General features: G+C 39.7%; 1 protein-coding gene and 1 long non-coding RNA gene across 2 annotated transcripts in view; both read right to left on the reverse strand.

The window, feature by feature from the left end:
• LOC140241613 (LRP2-binding protein-like) overlaps positions 1-2,753 on the reverse strand; it is a 36,737-nt gene extending 33,984 nt beyond the window's left edge. The window contains exons 1-2 of the mRNA XM_072321349.1: positions 2,699-2,753; positions 1,399-1,709 (exon numbers count right to left, since the gene is read on the reverse strand). Coding sequence (XP_072177450.1) covers positions 1,399-1,662 — 264 coding nt within the window. The 5' untranslated portion in view covers positions 1,663-1,709; positions 2,699-2,753. The remainder of the gene's footprint in view (positions 1-1,398; positions 1,710-2,698) is intronic.
• Positions 2,754-13,094: 10,341 nt separating this feature from the next.
• LOC140241522 (uncharacterized) lies at positions 13,095-16,785 on the reverse strand. Its single transcript, XR_011902086.1, has 2 exons — positions 15,188-16,785; positions 13,095-14,788 (listed from the first exon to the last, which is right to left on the reverse strand). It is a non-coding gene; the product is annotated as an uncharacterized lncRNA (long non-coding RNA).
• Between the last annotated feature and the right edge of the window lie 2,026 nt (positions 16,786-18,811).

Here is an 18,811-nt window from a genome sequence, read left to right on the forward strand (position 1 = left end):
AATATTTGATGCAATACAATCTTTGCTTGGTAAGCAAATTGAAACTTAGGATATCGAAAATGGTATGTGCAATAAAATTTAATTTAACTGTATACAAAAATCAAGAGATTCATGTAAAGCATTGGGAAATAATAAGAATATACCAGTCCATATAATGATTTTTACCTACAGGAACTACAATATCTTTGCCACTGCACACTTGTAAGTGAGATTTGAAATGGTTATCATAATTATAGTATTTATACCAAACTCAGGGCACAGTAAAATATGCCTGTTAACAGTTTGCATATTGCTTGTCAAGAAAATTGCTACAATCTAAATACAATGTAATATCACAAAAAGCACATGTTTCTACAGTATGTCCCCCAAAAAATTACAACGGGGCCCTCCGCAATGATATCTTTAAGAATAGTGAATCAATCTAAATACAAATTCAGGGTATGAAACTATAACTCATTGCCCACATCTTACAGAAAACCCCATTCGATTTGCTTCAGTGGTCAAAGAGAAATACGGAACTTTGTAGAGGATGTCGGGAATCTCTTCTGTCCAAGTTCTGTCTATTGTTCACACACAAGATCATCGAAATGCTAAACTCGGAAGAATCTGATTCATGACATGCTTTACAACAATCCACATTTCTCTGTGACCGTTTAACCAAATCGAATGGGGATTTCTGCGAAATAGAGCTAAAATGTTATATTTCAAGACCCTGAAGTAGCATTTGAAAAATTTAATCAAATTGGGCATTATCAATGCGAAAATCGTATTGTAATTTTTTGGGGGACATACTGCAGAAAGTCGCCCCAAAAATTACAATCAGACTTTCGAATTGATAACACCTATTATGATCAACCTGTGTACGTGCTACTTCAGAGTCTTAAGGTATAACATCTTAGCTCTATTTTGCAGAAAACCCCATTCAATTTGGTTAAGCGGTCACAGAGAAATGTGGATTGTTGTAAAGCATGTCATGAATCGGATTCTTCCGAGTTTAGCATTTCGATGATCTTGTTTGTGAACAATAGACAGAACTTGGACAGAAGAGATTCCCGATATCCTCTACAAAATTCCCTATTTCTCTTTGACCACTGAAGCAAATCGAATGGGGTTTTCTGTAAGATGTGGGCAATGAGTTATAGTCTCATACCCTGAATTTTTATTAAGATTGATTCACTATTTTCAAAGATATCATTGCGGAAGGCCGCGTTGTAATTTTTTTGGGACATACTGTATAGCAGTATCATTGCCCAAGATATTCATAACTGCACGTACCAACTGCTTACAAGATCCATGATAGGAGGGCATGCGGGCTCCTAAATACCCGGATATCCAAACTACTTATATCTGCAATCAACATTGCCAGGTTTACTTGAATAATCAACCGTACAAGCTAACCTGCTCAAAATAAAACTGTCCAAGCTGAAAGGTTGCAACAGGGTCCCCTTTCTTGACCTTGTCCACCAGGAGCTGCTCCACTTTTTCATTGAGCTCCTGCTCTTCCTTCTCCTTCTGCTCTGTGTCATCAATGATGTGCAGGCTCTTCGTAATGGCCGTAGTCTCACTGCCCAGACTGCCTGCACTGCCCGACCGAAGACTCTTGCTAGCCGGCAGAGGTTCCGAGGGGAGGGAGAGCTCCTTGCTTGGAACCCTGTGCTCCATCTCGTACTGGCGCTTCAATCACTATTGACTTTGCCTTCGTCTATACTCTATTCCACAAGGTGAATAGACATATCAATTAGAAACATTGTGTTGGTCTGTTTTCTGGCATGTATATTATTGTAAATATGTCTAGTTATTTCTTGCAAAACCTTTCCAAAATAAAACATATCTAAAAATGCTGCTAGTCTGCTCCTTCTGAGGTGCTCATGCACTTTTTTACCCATGTAGAATTCACACTAAATAACTCAAATTCTAATGTTACACAACCAAATCGCCCCAAAAGACAAATCACAGTTCTATAGTCTACTTGTAATGTCTAGGTCTAAGTTACACTACTTACAGACAGTCTAGCTTTAATATTTCCAATCACTCAACAAGTAAAACTAGGTCTAGTCTAAATTCAAGCCAAATCAGTTGTCTTTTCAGTTGACTTTCATGTTGTTGCCCAAAACAACTAACTCTTCAGCAAACAATTGTGACATAAATTACATACGCTGCCTGCACAATGTAAAACTGAAGAAAATAGGCATTGCGTAATTCGTCGATATGGAGTTGGATACTTGGAACCCTATTTTCAGAGATTATTTTCAGCTTTTACGAAGCGATCTAACGACAAACGTTAATTAGGCTAGGCTAGCTAGGTATCTACCTGGTTTCCACAATTCTACTTCTAGTCCGTGCGTGCGAAAGCTGACAAGGGTAGGGCAGTGGTGGTGGTGGTTGTCCCCAAAAGAAGTTTTTCCTAGATTCTAGAATTCAAGGGTAGGCCTATAGAATCTAACAAGTTAGGTGTCTAAATGAACAGGACTTCTTCCCAAGCCATATCCATCACGAAATCTTACGTATGGGACTAATAAATATATCCGGTCCGAGTTCATTCATACCTGCACATCTACGGGCGCGGGCAGGTACAAATGCAACAAATGGACGCGAAGGTACTTATTTTTCGATGTTTTATTGTTAATTGCCGTTAATTCTGAAATCACTACTGCAAAGCAAGCAATCGTTGAACCTATAATCGTTACCGAACTCTTACCTTAAAGTTGCCATCACGTCGTCAGACTGTGTTTTGCAATTTGTGTACTTCTCGTGTGGTCACAAAAAAACTTGGACAAGTTTTCGAGAAGCGCGCATGCGTGAAGCGTTCGTGGTTGTCCTGGAGATCCTCAAGTTCGCATTGAGAGTCCAGCCCACTGTTTCAAGTTTCAAGTTTTATATAGTTTTAGTTCAGTGGTCCAGCCCAATCCAGATTTTGCAAAAATGGGCTTTCGGCGGGAGATCTCCCGTCGAGAGCGGGAGAGTTGGAGTCTCTGAGAAGTAGGTCATTAAAAACACGTACCATATACATGTAGCTGTCTCAACACTGTGATTTCTCCTGTATGCTGATTGTGTTCTTCCGCATAGCCTAGAGCTACATATCATTTGATTCCAGTCTTTCCAGATACAATGTATTTATGCATGTATCTGATTGGCATATGCTCGCTCTACCAACTTTGCAACAAAATTAAGCTTTGCTTTTGGTCTGTAATTTCCCAATGATTCTGAATCTAAACCTGGCTTCTTAATACGAGGACCGACTTGTGCATGTTTGAAGGAATCTGGAAAACAGCCGCTCATCAGAGAAAGGTTGATAAGGTGTGTGAATACTGGAGTCAGCTCATTAACACATTTCTTCAACAGTCATGTGGGTATTGGATGCTGTTTGCAAGACGAAGATGATGAAGTCAACACCAGTTTCCTTACCGCTGGTTTATACTCGGTGATGGGTTGAAATTCTGCAAAGGTTGGTTCGCAGGCTGTCGCATGGATGCTATTTGGACGTGGTGACGTACAAGGAAGTGAAAGTGATGACTTGTTGTTTGATACTTTTGCCAATTCATTCTTTATGTTTTGAATTTTCTCAGAGAAGAATTGCACAAACTGGTTTGCCAAGTGAAAATCACCACCATACTTGGCGATGGAAGAACCTTGTCAGACGATGACGAGGAAAGCATTTTAGTATAACTGTCACAGAAAGGAAACCAGTATGCATTTTGTGTATTTTGTTGGCTTGTGATCCCCTCTTACTTCTTCTTACTTCCTGGCTCTTTCTGACGAAAATCTCACCTGGAAATCAATTATGGGGGCAAATATTGGAGGGGGCTCACGATAGACCATAATTATGTTACACAATATACACATACACACACACACACACACACACACACATCTATATATATATATATACATATATATGTGTGTGTGTGTCTGTGTGTCTGTGTGTGTACATATATATATATATATATATATATATATATATATACATGTATATATGTAAAGTGGCGTACTGTGGGTCGAAACATTGGGGGTGGGCACCTTGTGGAAAAGTAATTTTGACGGTGTGTATGCATGTGCGTGTGTGCGTGCGCAATAATGGGACTATATACAATACATTACGGAATGTGATACATTCAACAACGCAGTCATTGAGCAACATTGTAAGTTTTCCTTACATGGATTATGGAATGACGGTGTGAAACGACAAATTATATACTGTCAGCAACATCAGGAGAATTGCATAACAATAAAATGCGAGCGAGCGGAGCGAGAGAGCTTGAAAATTTTGACATTTTACAGTCCCCAAACTGCCGTTTGTAGCTATATCTTTCGCTTTGGAAATTAAGGGGGGGGGGCATCGGGCGCAACTGCTGGCAATTACTGGCGGCAACATTAGGAGAATGGCATAACCATTCAATGCGAGCGAGCAAAGCGGGCGAGCTTGAAAATTTTGACATTCTACAGTCCCAAAACTGGCGTTTAGCTATATCTTTCGCTTTGGAAATTAATGGGGGGGGGGGGGAGGGGGGCATCGGACGCAACTGCTAGCAATTACTGGCAGCAACATTAGGAGAATGGCATAACCATTCAATGCGAGCGAGCGAAGCGAGCGAGCTTGAAAATTTTGACATTCTACAGTCCCGAAACTGGCGTTTGTAGCTATATCTTTCGCTTTGGAAATTAATGGGGGCGCATCGGGCGCAACTGCTGGCAATTACTGGCTGCAAAATTAGGATAATGGCATAATGATTCAATGCGAGCAAGCGAAGCGAGCGAGCTTGAAAATTTTGACATTCTACGGTCCAAAAACTGCCGTTGTAGCTATGTTTTTCGCTTTGGAAATTAAGGGGGAGGCGCACCGGGCTCAACTGCTGGCAATTACTTGCTGCAACGTTAGGAAAATGGCATAACGAATAAATTTGACGATTAATTTTGACATTTTTTTAAGCTTTTTTTTTTTAGCTTTGGAAATTAAGGGGGGGGGGGGCGACCCAGGCGCAACTGCTGGCAATTACTGGCAGCAACGTTATGAGAATGGCATAGCGATTGAATGCGAGCGAGCGGAGCGAGCGAGCTTGGAAATTTTGACATTTTACAGTCCAAAAACTGCCGTTTGTAGCTATGTTTTTTCGCATTTATTCATTTATATACATATCTATCTTATTTTATCTATTTTTATTTATTTGTTTATTTATTTATTTATATATATATATATTTTTTTTTTGGGGGGGGGGCTTTTTGGGGGGCAAAAATGCGTTTTGCCCCCCCCCCCCCACTTTTTGGATTGGGGGGGGGGGGGGCGGCCGCCCCCCCCCCCCCCCCCCCACTTCCGGCGCCTATGCAGTGTACCAACAGCGGCTCGATACATTTTTTCCAGCACATGTAGTTGGGGGCCTAAGGGCTCAAAATGGGCTGTTTGCTTCAAATTCTTCCAAAAGCACCAAAATTGGCTCATAGGTCCCTTGTACCATACTCTTTCGATTTTTGATGGGCGCCAAGACTAAAAACCCTTGGGGCCGCCATATTGGTGAAATCCAATATGGCCGCCATCCGGGTTAAAGGTCAACTGCAGTTACAAATTGAAAAGGTTGATCAAAGTAATGAATCCCATGTGGAAGGGTTTACGAGATTAGAGAATGTGATTCTAAATGTCACTTCTGCAATTCAACGTCACTAATCACCTCTCAAGGTCACTTTCAAGGTCAAATAAGGGTCAAATCAGGCATTTCGGGCATTTTTGGAAATGGCGTCTGTGAGTATTCAACTGGAATTGACTGGTACAACTATTTTGTCCCATCTGTCTTTTCTTCCATACTTCTTCAATGATCAATTAGGGTCAAGAGCGATGTTCCATCCCCCTACATATCAATAATGATTATGACAAATAAATGAAAAATTACATATATAATATATGTATATATATATATATATATATATATATACAGTGAAAACTTTGAGTACAGAAAATGGGTTTCCATCGGTTTCGTTTTCTTTTCTCATTTTCTTTGCTCAAAGTTTCGCTATTTATCATTTGTTTCTGGTCAGTTTTCCCTTTCTTTGTATCAATATATATATATATATATATATATATATATATATATATATATATATACCTATGCTTAAATACGGCTGCCATCCTATTCCAAGGTGCTGAATCAGGGTGCAATGGCAAAGAGGGTATTAAACACACCTAATCTTATTTCGTCTTCATTTTTCCTTCTGACGAGATAGCTGGATAGCCCGTATGCAACTAGATGGTCTGTTTGTAAAGCTGGCCAGTTGTATGTGTACTTGGGGTGGACCACTTTACCGGTTTATGCACCTTGAGTTTTCCGATAACGGAATGCCGATTCGGGATCTTTTCATGTTTCTGGGTTTGTGATTCTTTCATACAAGGGACTTCCACTTTTTATATCCAAGTGATGAGGTGCAAAGTGTTGTGTCTCTACTAGAGGGGACGGTATGACAACACACACCATTGCTTAGCTAGACTTGAGATAAGTGGGATTCGAACCCGCGCCGGAACACAAGTCCCTAGACCGCAAGCCATATGCTACCGACTGAGCCACCTCGTCACCTTTCATGGTCAATTATATAACTTTCCAGCTGGCAAGCGATATGATTCTCCTCCTGCTGAAATTGGTGTATGCCTGCTCTCCCTTGACAAGACAGCGTCTGCTTCTTCAGTGCATGAAGGAAGCAATGGTCGAAGCTTCCAGGGAATCGAGTTCCTCAATCCAGGTCAGACCAGTTTTCTAGGGGCAGTAAACTAAATTTGATCATTAAAGTCCTTCAATGGCAGTATCTTATCAGAGTAGGTGAAGACAATTCAGCTGAAGGTTTTTTCTTATCTTTTTTTTAATTCTCTTTTTATCAAACGAAACCGTTTCTTTACTGAAAGTGCAAATGACTATAGGGAAACTGAACACCTATTGATGTTGTATGGGATACTGATCCTGAAGAAAATAATCTTAACATTTTTGCACAGCAACACTGTGACACTGTGCAGTCCTCTGACAAGAGATGGTGATGGCACCACTCAAATCTCAAATTATGATTGGAAGAGCGTAGCGGCTTGCAGAAAATTACGATTGAAAAATAAAGAACTGACCTCATTTATCAGCGCACAGATATCCAAGAATAAATGGGACGGACAACTCATCCTGAGCACCTGATTCGAGACGGAAATATCCAACAGGAATTGTGAGCTCACAATCCTTCAGCTTTCCAACAACTTAGATGCGATCTCCGCAAAGTATCCTTACAAAGGATGACATAGTGTTTTCTGAAAGCATTTTCTGAAAACAGTACACAATCGCACGGATGAGCATAACATCACATTTTCGGTAGTGTGCTTTTTTAATCCCTTTGATCTGAGGGTGTTACGGGTGGGTCGTAGTATTGAAAAGATAAAGGCCTTTTCAGCTCTTTCCTGTACGTACAGCATACCTCTCTTCCAGAGCCCAACATCAGGCACTGACAGGGTGCGACAGTACTTCAGACTTGCTTTGATGTGGCATGCAAAATGCCTAAGTAGTATGGGTCAGCAAACCAGAGCTAACTAACACATAAACTACTTTAATAATCGTGCTCATGTCCAGCAAGGACTGATGAGCAACAAGGTTTATGGGGCAACGAGGGTAGGCATCATCTCGTCATAACGTGGGAGCAAATCATCAGAAACTATACCCTATCTGCTCAAGCGGCGCTGTATCAACATTTCGAAGATCTGAGTGCTGCTGCAAGTGAGTTTCTATTGGAATCATGACAGCATGGGTCATGATGTGATCCCTGACTTCGGGGAGTAGAGCTGGAGGAAAGATGGCACAGGTACATGGCAATTATCAGCCACCCTCCGCAATGCTTCAGTCAGTACCAAATTTCATTCTTCTGCACCACAGCTGTTTCAAGGCATGCATTGGGAGGTGGAAAACATGGAAATGAAAAAAACAATAATGAAATGAATGAATGAATGAATGAATGGATGGATGAATGAAGGTGAAAATGCACAATGTAGAGCAGGTGTCAGACGAGCCATGGTCAGTAGTTTGATATGCTGGAAAAAAAAAAAAGGGGGGGGGAGGGGATTGAGGGCCTATCTGACGAGAGGAGACATTGTCGCAATGCCAGCGTCTGGAAGAAATTGTTTTCGCTATCATTTACTAATGCAATTTCCAGGGCGACGTCCAAGACGTCTTCAAACACTGAGGGACAACTTATTTGTTTGGAAGTCACGGGGATGTTGGCACGGCTTTTGCAGTCGCAGGGACTTATCAGAGACGTCTTTTCTCAGCGACTTCTCCCTTTCGTCGCCATTATGTTATTACGGTCTCCACAAGATGCGGGGACATCTCGAAGATGTTGCAGACAAATTTAGTCCCCATGACATGGCCACAGTGATGGAGACTTCGAAGAGACGTCTCGGAGACAAGCTGGAAGACGGAAATAGTCTCTTCAAAAATCGAAAATGTTCGATTCTCCTGCGAATCCTGGCTCGTCTCCAGGAGACGTGCGTCGTAGAGATGTTGGGGAGAGTAGAGTTGCAACCTATAGTGTTCAGACCAACGAGATACCAACTTATAAAGTCTTGTGATATCATACCAATTTGCGTCCAAGCACTTTGGAGAGAATCTTAATAGACCCTAGAAGGTGTCATGAAAGTTGTACTATACTGTGAAATATGCTTGTTCCCTACATGGCGTCACCAGGACCGTCATGTTCTCTGAACGGCATATTTAGATGTGGAGGCACATAAAAAATTCCTATAAGGACTTTAGAATCGAACTTTGATACGCAAGTTCGAAAATAGCAAATTGATGCCAACCTGATGAACTAAAAACTCGCTTAAACACGACAGTTTTTTATTTTTTCATCCAGATTAGGAGTGATCTTCATAGTTATCATTCCATTGAATTTAAATCTGAATTATGAATATCTATTGTGATTGAGGATCCCTGAACTGCAACATAGAAATAAAAACACTTCTCTTTTCAGTGGCAACGTCAAGGACGCTGGCAATATAGTTCCCCCCCCCCCCATTGCTAAACTATTAATATATTCGGTAGCAATAGGATTCTATTTCTCATATATGTATGTTTTTCATTGCATTCCTTGCAGATGAAGATGAAAATAATGATCCAATAATCAAATCTTGAAAACTCTTTAAAAGGGCATTACCCATAATTCTAACTAGCTCTTTTGGCTGTCATTAAAGCAAATGCAAATATATTGAATTCCGCAAACCTAATATGACCAGTCGGTGAGGACATTTCCTCTTAGCGCCTGTAATGTAAAAATAATTAATGGAACTATTGTGACATGAACTATGATATTCCATAGGGAGACCTTATAAGAACCTTTAGGGAGACCGTATAAGGAAAAGTTGACATCAGACCATAGAAACAACTTCAGAATCGAATTCGGGCCTTGACCCATAAAACCTCTAAAGCTGATTTTTTCAAATTATTGCAACACTTTAAAGGTTTTGAATACTGGCCTTTAAACGTAGGTGGCAGCCGTGGATTTTGCAAATATGCCTCCCCGGAGGGCGCCATTCACAAGAAATACTTGTACGCCTTTTCAGCCGTCGACAACTGCAATTCTATTACTAAGGCTGGCATTCCTGGAATATTGTCTATGCATGGGCAAGCCATTTTTTTTTCAATAAACTGTTATGAATACAATGGCTTGACCCCTAAATGACCTTAAGGTGACCTTATAAGGAAAAATTGACTTCAGATCATAAAAACAACTTCAGATTCGAATTCCTTGACCCAGAAAACGTCTTAACCTGACTTTTAAAATGATTGTAACTCTTCATTGTTTTCAAATGCAAGTGACCTTTAAACCTATATGGCGGCCATATTGGATTTTGCCAATATGGCCGCCCCATCAAAAATCGAAATAGTATGGTTTGGGCTACATGTGTGCCAATTTTTGGTGCTTTTGGAAAAATTTGAACCAAAAATCCCTTGCGCCCCCCACTAATAATGTACATGTATAGTAGCCCTACTACATATCGACCACCCTTATTGAAACCGACCGCGTATAATTCGCGCACTGAACACTTAGTACGCACTTCTCTGCGCGCAAAGCACATAAAAATGGATTGGCTTTGAATGTAGATTAGGATGGTGTGGGAAAACGCGATAATTCACTGTTCATTAATGGTTTTAATCAAGGACAAAATTTCGAATGAATATTTTCACCGAATCGTAATGACAGCACAATGGTAATGTCTATGGAAGTTTCTAAAAGGCTTCTAAAAAGCTGCGTACAACACGGTGTTCAATACAACTCGGTTTGCGTGCATTGTCAATGCAAAATCAGCGGTCGATCCTAAAAACGCGATTTACCGCGGGGAGCTGAAACGAGGCCACGTAAGTTCGTCGGCGATATTTTTGCACTGAAACTTCGAATCGAAAAGGGAACAACGGCATTTGATAGAGCTGGATTTTCTCAATCACGTAGGTCAATTTTTTTAGGTGAATTTCAGTGTTGAATATTCTTATCAAGCAAATAAACATTAGGCGGTCGATTAGTAGTAGGTCCAACCCTACTCGGTTGTATATACTGTCTTCAGAATTCCACTTGGTATATACTAGTATTATCGACAATGGTGTCTTTGCCTTTTGAAGACTTTCGTGACAGTGGGCCATCATTGACTGCTTATTTGACCATTGTAGTTCTCGCTATGCGTGGTTCACCAAGTTGTCGCCTTTTATTCTTGGGGACCGTGTGTATGCGATCAGAGTATGACATAGCATGTACATTCATTCCGTTATACACTCTTATAAAGAAAAGCGTAGGCGCCTAAATCAGCGTTTTAAAAGGGCGAGGAGTTACAGCGTTTTAAAAATGTTGCATTCACCCCTTTTCTTGCTGTATCTAGCACATCTAACTCTTTGATTCAGCTGGATAAAAGGGTGAATACAACATTTTAAAAACGCTGTCATTCCTCGCCCCTTTTGAATGTTGATTTACCCTTTTCTTTTTAAGAGTGTAGGTGTGTGTAACAGACCTATACGTTAGCTCCTCGACACTGCATATTGAAAATCTATAGCACTTGGATGGTTTAAGACTGAGGCCTAGAGTAGAGCAATGCTGTTGTAGCTCATCGATTATCTTTTGGTGTTGTACTTTGTTGCTAATTGTGACAAGGTTAAAATCATCTGCATAGGGGGTAGTGATCACCCTCGTATCTTTTAAACAATATCCATGTTGTTCTTTTAACTTAGACAATAATAGTCGATCAGAGGACATCAAGTTATGTTAAAAATATTACCGGCGAAAGAGGGTCCCCCTGGAAAACACCTCTATCAAAAAATCAAACTTCTCTGACGACCATTTACATCCAGTAACCGTACCCTGAAGTCTACTGTGAGTGTATAGGTTCTCAACATATGATACAACGTTGTTAAGGAACATCATATCGTTTCAGAGAATGGGTGATAAGATCGCGACTTACACTGCCATAAGCATCGGCTAAATCAAAGAACGTTATATGCCCAGCGCGTTTGCTTGATCTGCTGTCGGCTATGATTTCTTGGACAACTTGGTTATGCTCGATACATCCATTAATTCCAGTAACAAAGGCTTTCTGAATTGATCTATTAATGAACTAATTATCTATTAGATATGCCACCATCTGATTTGCTATAATCTGGGGAAAGACTTTACTTATGCAGGACGTAAGTGAGATCATTCTAAAGCTTTGAGGGAGGGAGGTGTCACCACATTTTGTGAATGAGTGACACACGAGAGATTGACCACCTTTCTGGAGGGCCTCTCGTTTCACTGAGAATACGCGAAAACAAAGTTGCCAAAAAGTGGCGGGCGCAAGGTACATTGCGTATGTTAGTCCATACATTAGACAGTCAGGTCCCGGAACAGAAGATGCCTTTTTTGACTGCAGAAATGATTTGATAAGTTTTGGGGTGGCATGGGAATAAATCGAATTCCGACCTCCCGGTTTCATTAAAGGGTATGAAAGGAAAGCATTGCAATGTGTTAAAGTCTAGCTCTACTCTTTGGGAGTATTTTTCACAATAATATATCTTATATCTGCTACTTCTTTGGTGAATGAAGGTTTCGTCTAAGTTTCCGTCTAAGTTTTGTCTAAGTTGTCTAAGTTTCCGTGACAAAAAAAATTGCGAAATTCCAAAAGTCGTTACGATATTGTCGCTCTTGATGTATACAATCCTTTTCAAAGTTCTTCCTTTTTTTTTTTCTTCAAATACGAAACCGCCTTGACTGCATCTCTGAAGTTTCTTCTGTCCTCGTGAGTGGTGTTCTTGGCATATGCTTTACGTCGAAGAGCATTTTTCCTTTTCCTCGCTTCGGCAAGGGTCTTTGGTCTTGTGCGATGTAAGTTTCGGAGTGTCTTTTCTCGACGAAATCCGGATGCATATACAATAGCACTAAAAAACGGAATCACTGATGAATACGGTAGGTTTGCTGCTTGTGTGGTCGTTATCACTCGGTGGTTCGGGTCATGATGAATCGGGGAAATGCGCTCTTTTAGCTCCGTATTGACGTGTTGCCATTCGTCCGAAGCGAAATGAGGGTTAGTAGTAAAACGTCTAAACGCTTCTGCTCTTCTGGTGCACAGAATTAGCGTTAGGATGTGAAATGGGCCACAAAACGAGATTATGATCCCCTCCCTCCACTGAAATTCCTTGCTAAGTTTGGTAAAAATGAATCCCCCAGTTTTTCAGAAGATAAAAATGGTACTTGTCTTGAAAACTTGGCAATTTGGGGTATGCCTCGGGCCTATTCTGCTTAGATGAGCTAAACAGACTGTAATTGAATCTATGCCTCTATGGACTTCTGCAGCAGTAGTATGTGAGAACATGGATTATACACTTTTACCCATTGATAATGTGTTGATTTTAGGATAGACCACAACTTTATGTATGACTGCATCCTAAAAAAAAAAAAATGCACAGGAAACTACCGATGCAGTCGTGTATGAGTTGCACTAACACATGATCCATCCATAAAAAGTCAACAGTAAGTAAGTTCATCACACTTTATATTTGACAAAAACATGTTTTTAACACACAAAGAATCAATAACTCGATTCTTTTCATTGATGCCACTCATTTCACAAGCTGTATGGCACATGTACTCAATTTTATTTTCATGAAATACCACTTCCTCCATCGAGTCTCCTGCAAAGTCCACACAAGTCAAGCATGATACAAAGGCATAGATAAACACTGAATTTGAGTGGTTTACAGTGACAAAGCATCATATCAGTAAGTAAGATATGTTCATACTGTATAACAAAATCCTGTGTAACAAAATACAATTGTGCAATGACAGGTACATGTACTACCACATCATACAGGAGTGATGTTTCTACGTAGTTGTCACCAGGGCTGATAAATTGTGCAATACACCCCCTCCCCAAGAAAAAATATATAACTAGAAATGTCGCTATGGCGACTGGTATGCCTCCGCCATAATGCATGGTTCTCCTAATAGGTCTATAGTACAATGTCTTGACAATGTGTGATGACAGTTTCACATAATTGGCAAAATATTAAAATGACAGGTTTGCCACAAATGTGCTGAATGATCACTTTCCTTGAACTAGGTTCAATTGGATGAATGATTAAAATGTCAGAGTGCAGGCATCTGGGGAATTGACTTTGACTTTTGACCCTTTTATAAGTTTATGCATCGGGTAATTTTCAAGGTATGGAGAAAAAGTGTTATTTCAGTATCAAATGGTAAAATATCTAAACCCGGCCTTTGACCTTTGACCTCAAAGTTTCAAAGAGAATCACTGTTAGGAAGAACATACATGAATATGTAAGTTTCATGATGATAAGCCTTTACACTGTACCTGGAGTTTCTTTCGAGTTATGGAGGAAGAAGTGCAATTTAGCACTTTCACTTGACCTTTTGACAAGAAACTTCCCACAGAATATATATTAGGTAATACATGCATATATCAAGTTTCAAGAAAAATCCTTCAGGCATTGCATAAATATGAGGGAAGTAGTGACATTTTGAGGAGTTGACCTTGACCTTTGACCCCCTGACCTTTGATCCATGACCCCCAACTTCCCTAGATAATCACTGTCCGTCGGTACATGCATATACTAAGTTCCACGAAGATACCTTGAACCATTTGCGAGATATGGAGAAAAACATGAAATTTCAACCTTTTGACTTGACCTTTGACCCTTGACCTCGTGACCCAAAACTCTCTCTGGAGAATTTTTATTTGGTAGTTCATACATACACTTAGTTTCAACAAAATACCTTCAGGCATTGCATGGATATGGGGGAAATAGTGAAATTTTGAGCATTTGACCTTGACCTTTTGACCTTTGACCATGAGCAAGTGCACCTAAAAGTTGATAGGAACAACCTCACACACTCATACATATACATACTACGCTTCATTAAGATACCTCAAACGGTTTTTTAGTTTAATATGCTGTCCACAAAATTGATTACGGATGGAAGGACGGACGGACAACCCGAAAACATAATGCCTCCGGCACCACTTCGTGGCAGAGGCATAGAAATAAATGCAAAGCAGTGATATACAGTGTAAACAAAGGCAGAAATTATAAACTTTCTTCACAACTGAGGAATTTACACATACAGTAGGGCCTACTAAGCATAATGGATATACATGAATCACGATCGTGAACAGATGCAAATGACAGAGTCTCTTGCATTTTCAGGGCCCTGTGTATCAAAAAAGTTATCATTTACTGCAGCTTCCAAACCCAAGGTTCCTCCTATGTCAATCAGTGGTGTATAGATTTGGGGATGCTGCACTGTTGACCTCTACAGACATTGTACAACATACATGCAATGTTCCAATTTACTTTGTTCTGGATCCATAACATTACATGATATGGGCAAAGTTAGTGAAGCAATAACAAATTTGTAATAAAGAAGTATTTTTGTGTTGTTACAGTCTCTGAAAAAAAAAAACAATAACAGAAGTCACACTGTCATCATGACTGAAAATATTTTGGGCACTTTTGACTTTTAGTACAAGTTGTTTTTTTTTAATGAAAGAATATGTTATGGCATCATTACACTGCAGTATGTTTTTAGTGATTGATTTTACATACGGGAAGGGGTATGAATTTACAGTCTGTATAACTTTGTATTTTTACATCAACAACAAACAAATCGCCCTTTAGCAAAGCGCTGCGATTCACAGCATGCCATTGACAACACATATAATGGAATGACCTGCAGTGGTCAAAGGACTGCAGGCTTCACTAACTATTAAAAAAAAAATGAAACAACTTTTAATCTTCGTTATTAGCCCATAATTCTGACATTTCCCACAAGTAGAATAATTTGGCAATATAATGCAGTAACATACTTTTCAAGCTACTCTTCAAGGCAATCAAACCGGACTATCCCATGTAGTTTGTGGTCACTGTGTGTCTGCCAAGTTTATCACAACATGGAAATACATTTTACAAGTATACTTGTGCAGACAAAGTTTTTTGTGCATGCTAATATCTTCATAGAGTACTTTGCCTACTGAAAATGTATTCATTGACCTGTACATAGAAGCACAAAATTTTAGTTTTCTCAAATTTAGTTATCTAAAGAACATTGCACAACTGATCATGCATATGTCAACAAATCATGCCATTTGACATTACAACGAAGGCATAATTTCCCTCATTGTAACAGTTCATTCGGTTTTTGTTTTGTTTTTTGTTTTTGCTTTGGTGTAAGTTGGCATTTGAAAGTGGACAAATGGTATACTAGTGTACAAATGTAGGTCAACATGATCTTGACCCAACCAAGTAAAAATTCTGTATTAATTGCCTCATCTATTAAGTCAACATGAAATTATGCTTTCATCAAAACAGAAAACAGGACAAGAATGCTTGGCAATGTTGATCTCGGCAATACAGACTTTCCATGGCCATGAAAACATCCAATCATACCTGTTAGGGCACTGCAGCATTTGTGGTGAGCAGGTTAAAGGCATGTGCATGTCACAATCCTTGACGTAGGATGTCCAGTAATCAAATGCTTCATGGAACCTGAAGTCACACAGGAATGTGGGGAAAATCCCCTTAAATAATAACAATAACAATAATAATCCTTATTCTGCATATTCATTAATACTAGCAACAGTAATAATGGTTTATAAAGAGCAATAATTGAGCATGAGAGTTTTTATAATCATTGAAGGGTTAGGAAAGGGTGTTAAAGTAGCTCATCACACATATAGGTCCATACTATACAATAATAATAACAGTAGCTACTTGTATAGTGCACACGTCCACCTTTCAGCGCTCATGGGGCTTCAAAAATGAAAAAATAGATATAAACATGCTCAAACATGACAACAGAGAAGAAAATGGCAAACAACAAACACATACCATTGATAAAGAATACAATTGTTCTGAACATTATAGACAGCAATTATAGTCCTCAGTGTGAGAGGAACTGATACGTGTCAAGTTTGGATTTGAATGTTTCTGTAGATGACAGTTGCCTTAACTGCATTTTAAATTGATTCCACAATTTTGGTCCCATAATGGAGAAAGCATGATCACCCCATCCCTGTTTTACTCTGGGTGTTTGGAGTAACAATGCATCTGATGATGAACGTAGACTTCGTGTCGGACTACATTTTTTAACAGAGTCACGTAGGTACACAGGGGAAAAAGAATGAACTGAATGATGTTTGTTTGTTCATTTCCATCTGAGAAGATGGCTGGATAACCCATATTCAGCTACGTTAAGCTGGTCTTCCATGGGGTCCAGTTGGATGTGAGGTGGGACCACTTCACCGGGTTAAACACCCTGCTCTTTGCGATGAATGAATGAAGCAGGATCTTTACATGCATGAGTTGTTACTCTCTCATACATGGGACCTCCATTTTATGTCCTATCCAAGGGACAGAGTGTTTTGCCTCTTGCTAGAGGGGGCGGTATGCTTACACACAACATTGCTCAGTCTAGACTCAAGTTCGAACCTGGGCCGTGTGATCGTGAGGCAGACGCGCTACCGACTGAGCCAACTCATCGCCCTTTACGGTTTACATTAATTTACATATGAGACTGATGGGTGAACCTTTCTTCCCCTTGACTCTAAAGGATCTCTACGATAAGACATATGTAAATGGTAATTAACTCTGAGAGTTATCAGCAATAATTTTCAAAACCATTCCACTACCATGCATGTTTTTCAACACTCAATGTCAACTCAAGATAACGCTGAAGTCGGTGTATACTATTTGTAATGAGACAAAATTGCACATGAACTCCAGAGTACTATAGGTTGTTTGGATTGCCAATGTGCACATAGAAGAGTTTTTCACAAAAGTGAACACAAGTCCATAATTATAAGGTCACAAAAGCTTGCAAGAAAAACCCTGAAATACAAACAGATGGATATGTATATTTCAATGAATTAAATGCAATGATCATTGTATCAACTTTAATGCAAAATACAACTCTGCATGATAGCATATAGAGCTGTCACAGTGAGAGGTAGCTCATATATACAAATACACTGTATCTTCGTTACTTGTATACAAGCTACAGACTGTAGTGATTCAACACATCAATCTTCCTACTGCATCTCCTGATAACTAATTTCAGTGCTCTTGATAAGCAAACTATAAAAAATGAAATGGATCCCCTGAATGAAATATTGATACTAATACTACAATTAAACTATGAACTACATGCAACATTAGTCTAGATATCAACTCTGTTCATAATTATGCGAGTAGATACCAAACAATCCCATTATAGCAAAGTCCTTGTGACCAGCAGTTTTCCTTTGTTATATCAAAATATCTTTGTGTAAAACAACAACAAAAAAGGATGAAAATATATGTACATGATAATTCTAAATACCTGTACTCTCCCAGACGCACTCATTCAAAAAACAAGTACCAGGATATACTTTAATGAAGACTTTACATCTGTTCACAAAGCATCAAGTCCCGTAAGGTACTCCCCTAAGGTACTATCTTAAAAGATGCTGCGGAAAGAATAACTTGACATGCCACACAATGTAATGTCCACATCTGATGACGATGCCATGGGTGGATCCAGAAATTCCTTAAAAGGGGGGGGGGGGGGGGTGCAAAAAATATTTCTGGTGCCACTTCCAGACATAATCAGCTAACAGGCAAAAAAAAAAAAAAAAAAGGGCTCCTGTGCAATTTCTTCCTACCTCCGGGTTTCAATGGCTGACAAGCAAAAAAAAAGGGCTTGAGAGCAATTTTCTGGTGAAACTAAAATCGAAAATTAAAGGGGGTACATGCACCCCCTTTCACATTTTTAAAAATGTCTTTTATTTTAAGAAAAAATTAAAGGGGGCGCCTGGCGTCGATGATCCCCCCCCCCCCCCCCCCCCCCCATCCCCTGGATCCGCCACTGCATGCTATCAGGTTGTGTAGCAGTTCTAATGAATTGTAATAGCACTTTCACAGGGCTGTCTCCAAACACAAGCAGAAGATTGCAAAGAGATATCAGGGCTTTTCTTTTGTAAAAACTTCAAGAAATAGTTTCAGGGAACCATCTGTACAATCAAGGAGATTTGGTGATTCTTCAATCATGACAGTTAGTATCCAGCAACCCTATCAACTGGCATAAGAGAAAAACCAGTATGGTGATGGACTTTGTTGCCCCTTAACTAACAGTCAACTGAGTGTGATCATAGATATGTTGGAGAATGGGAAATATAACAATGACAATCTTACATCGGGGTCATCATCATGTGGTGTAAATGCAATACAATCTGTGCTGGAATGATGTCCAGTTCATATTTCAAAAACTTGGCAGTCAAGCAGTCAAGGCTGCAATTGCA

Source organism: Diadema setosum, chromosome 18 (genome assembly GCF_964275005.1).
Source record: "Diadema setosum chromosome 18, eeDiaSeto1, whole genome shotgun sequence".
NCBI classification, from domain to species: domain Eukaryota; kingdom Metazoa; phylum Echinodermata; class Echinoidea; order Diadematoida; family Diadematidae; genus Diadema; species Diadema setosum.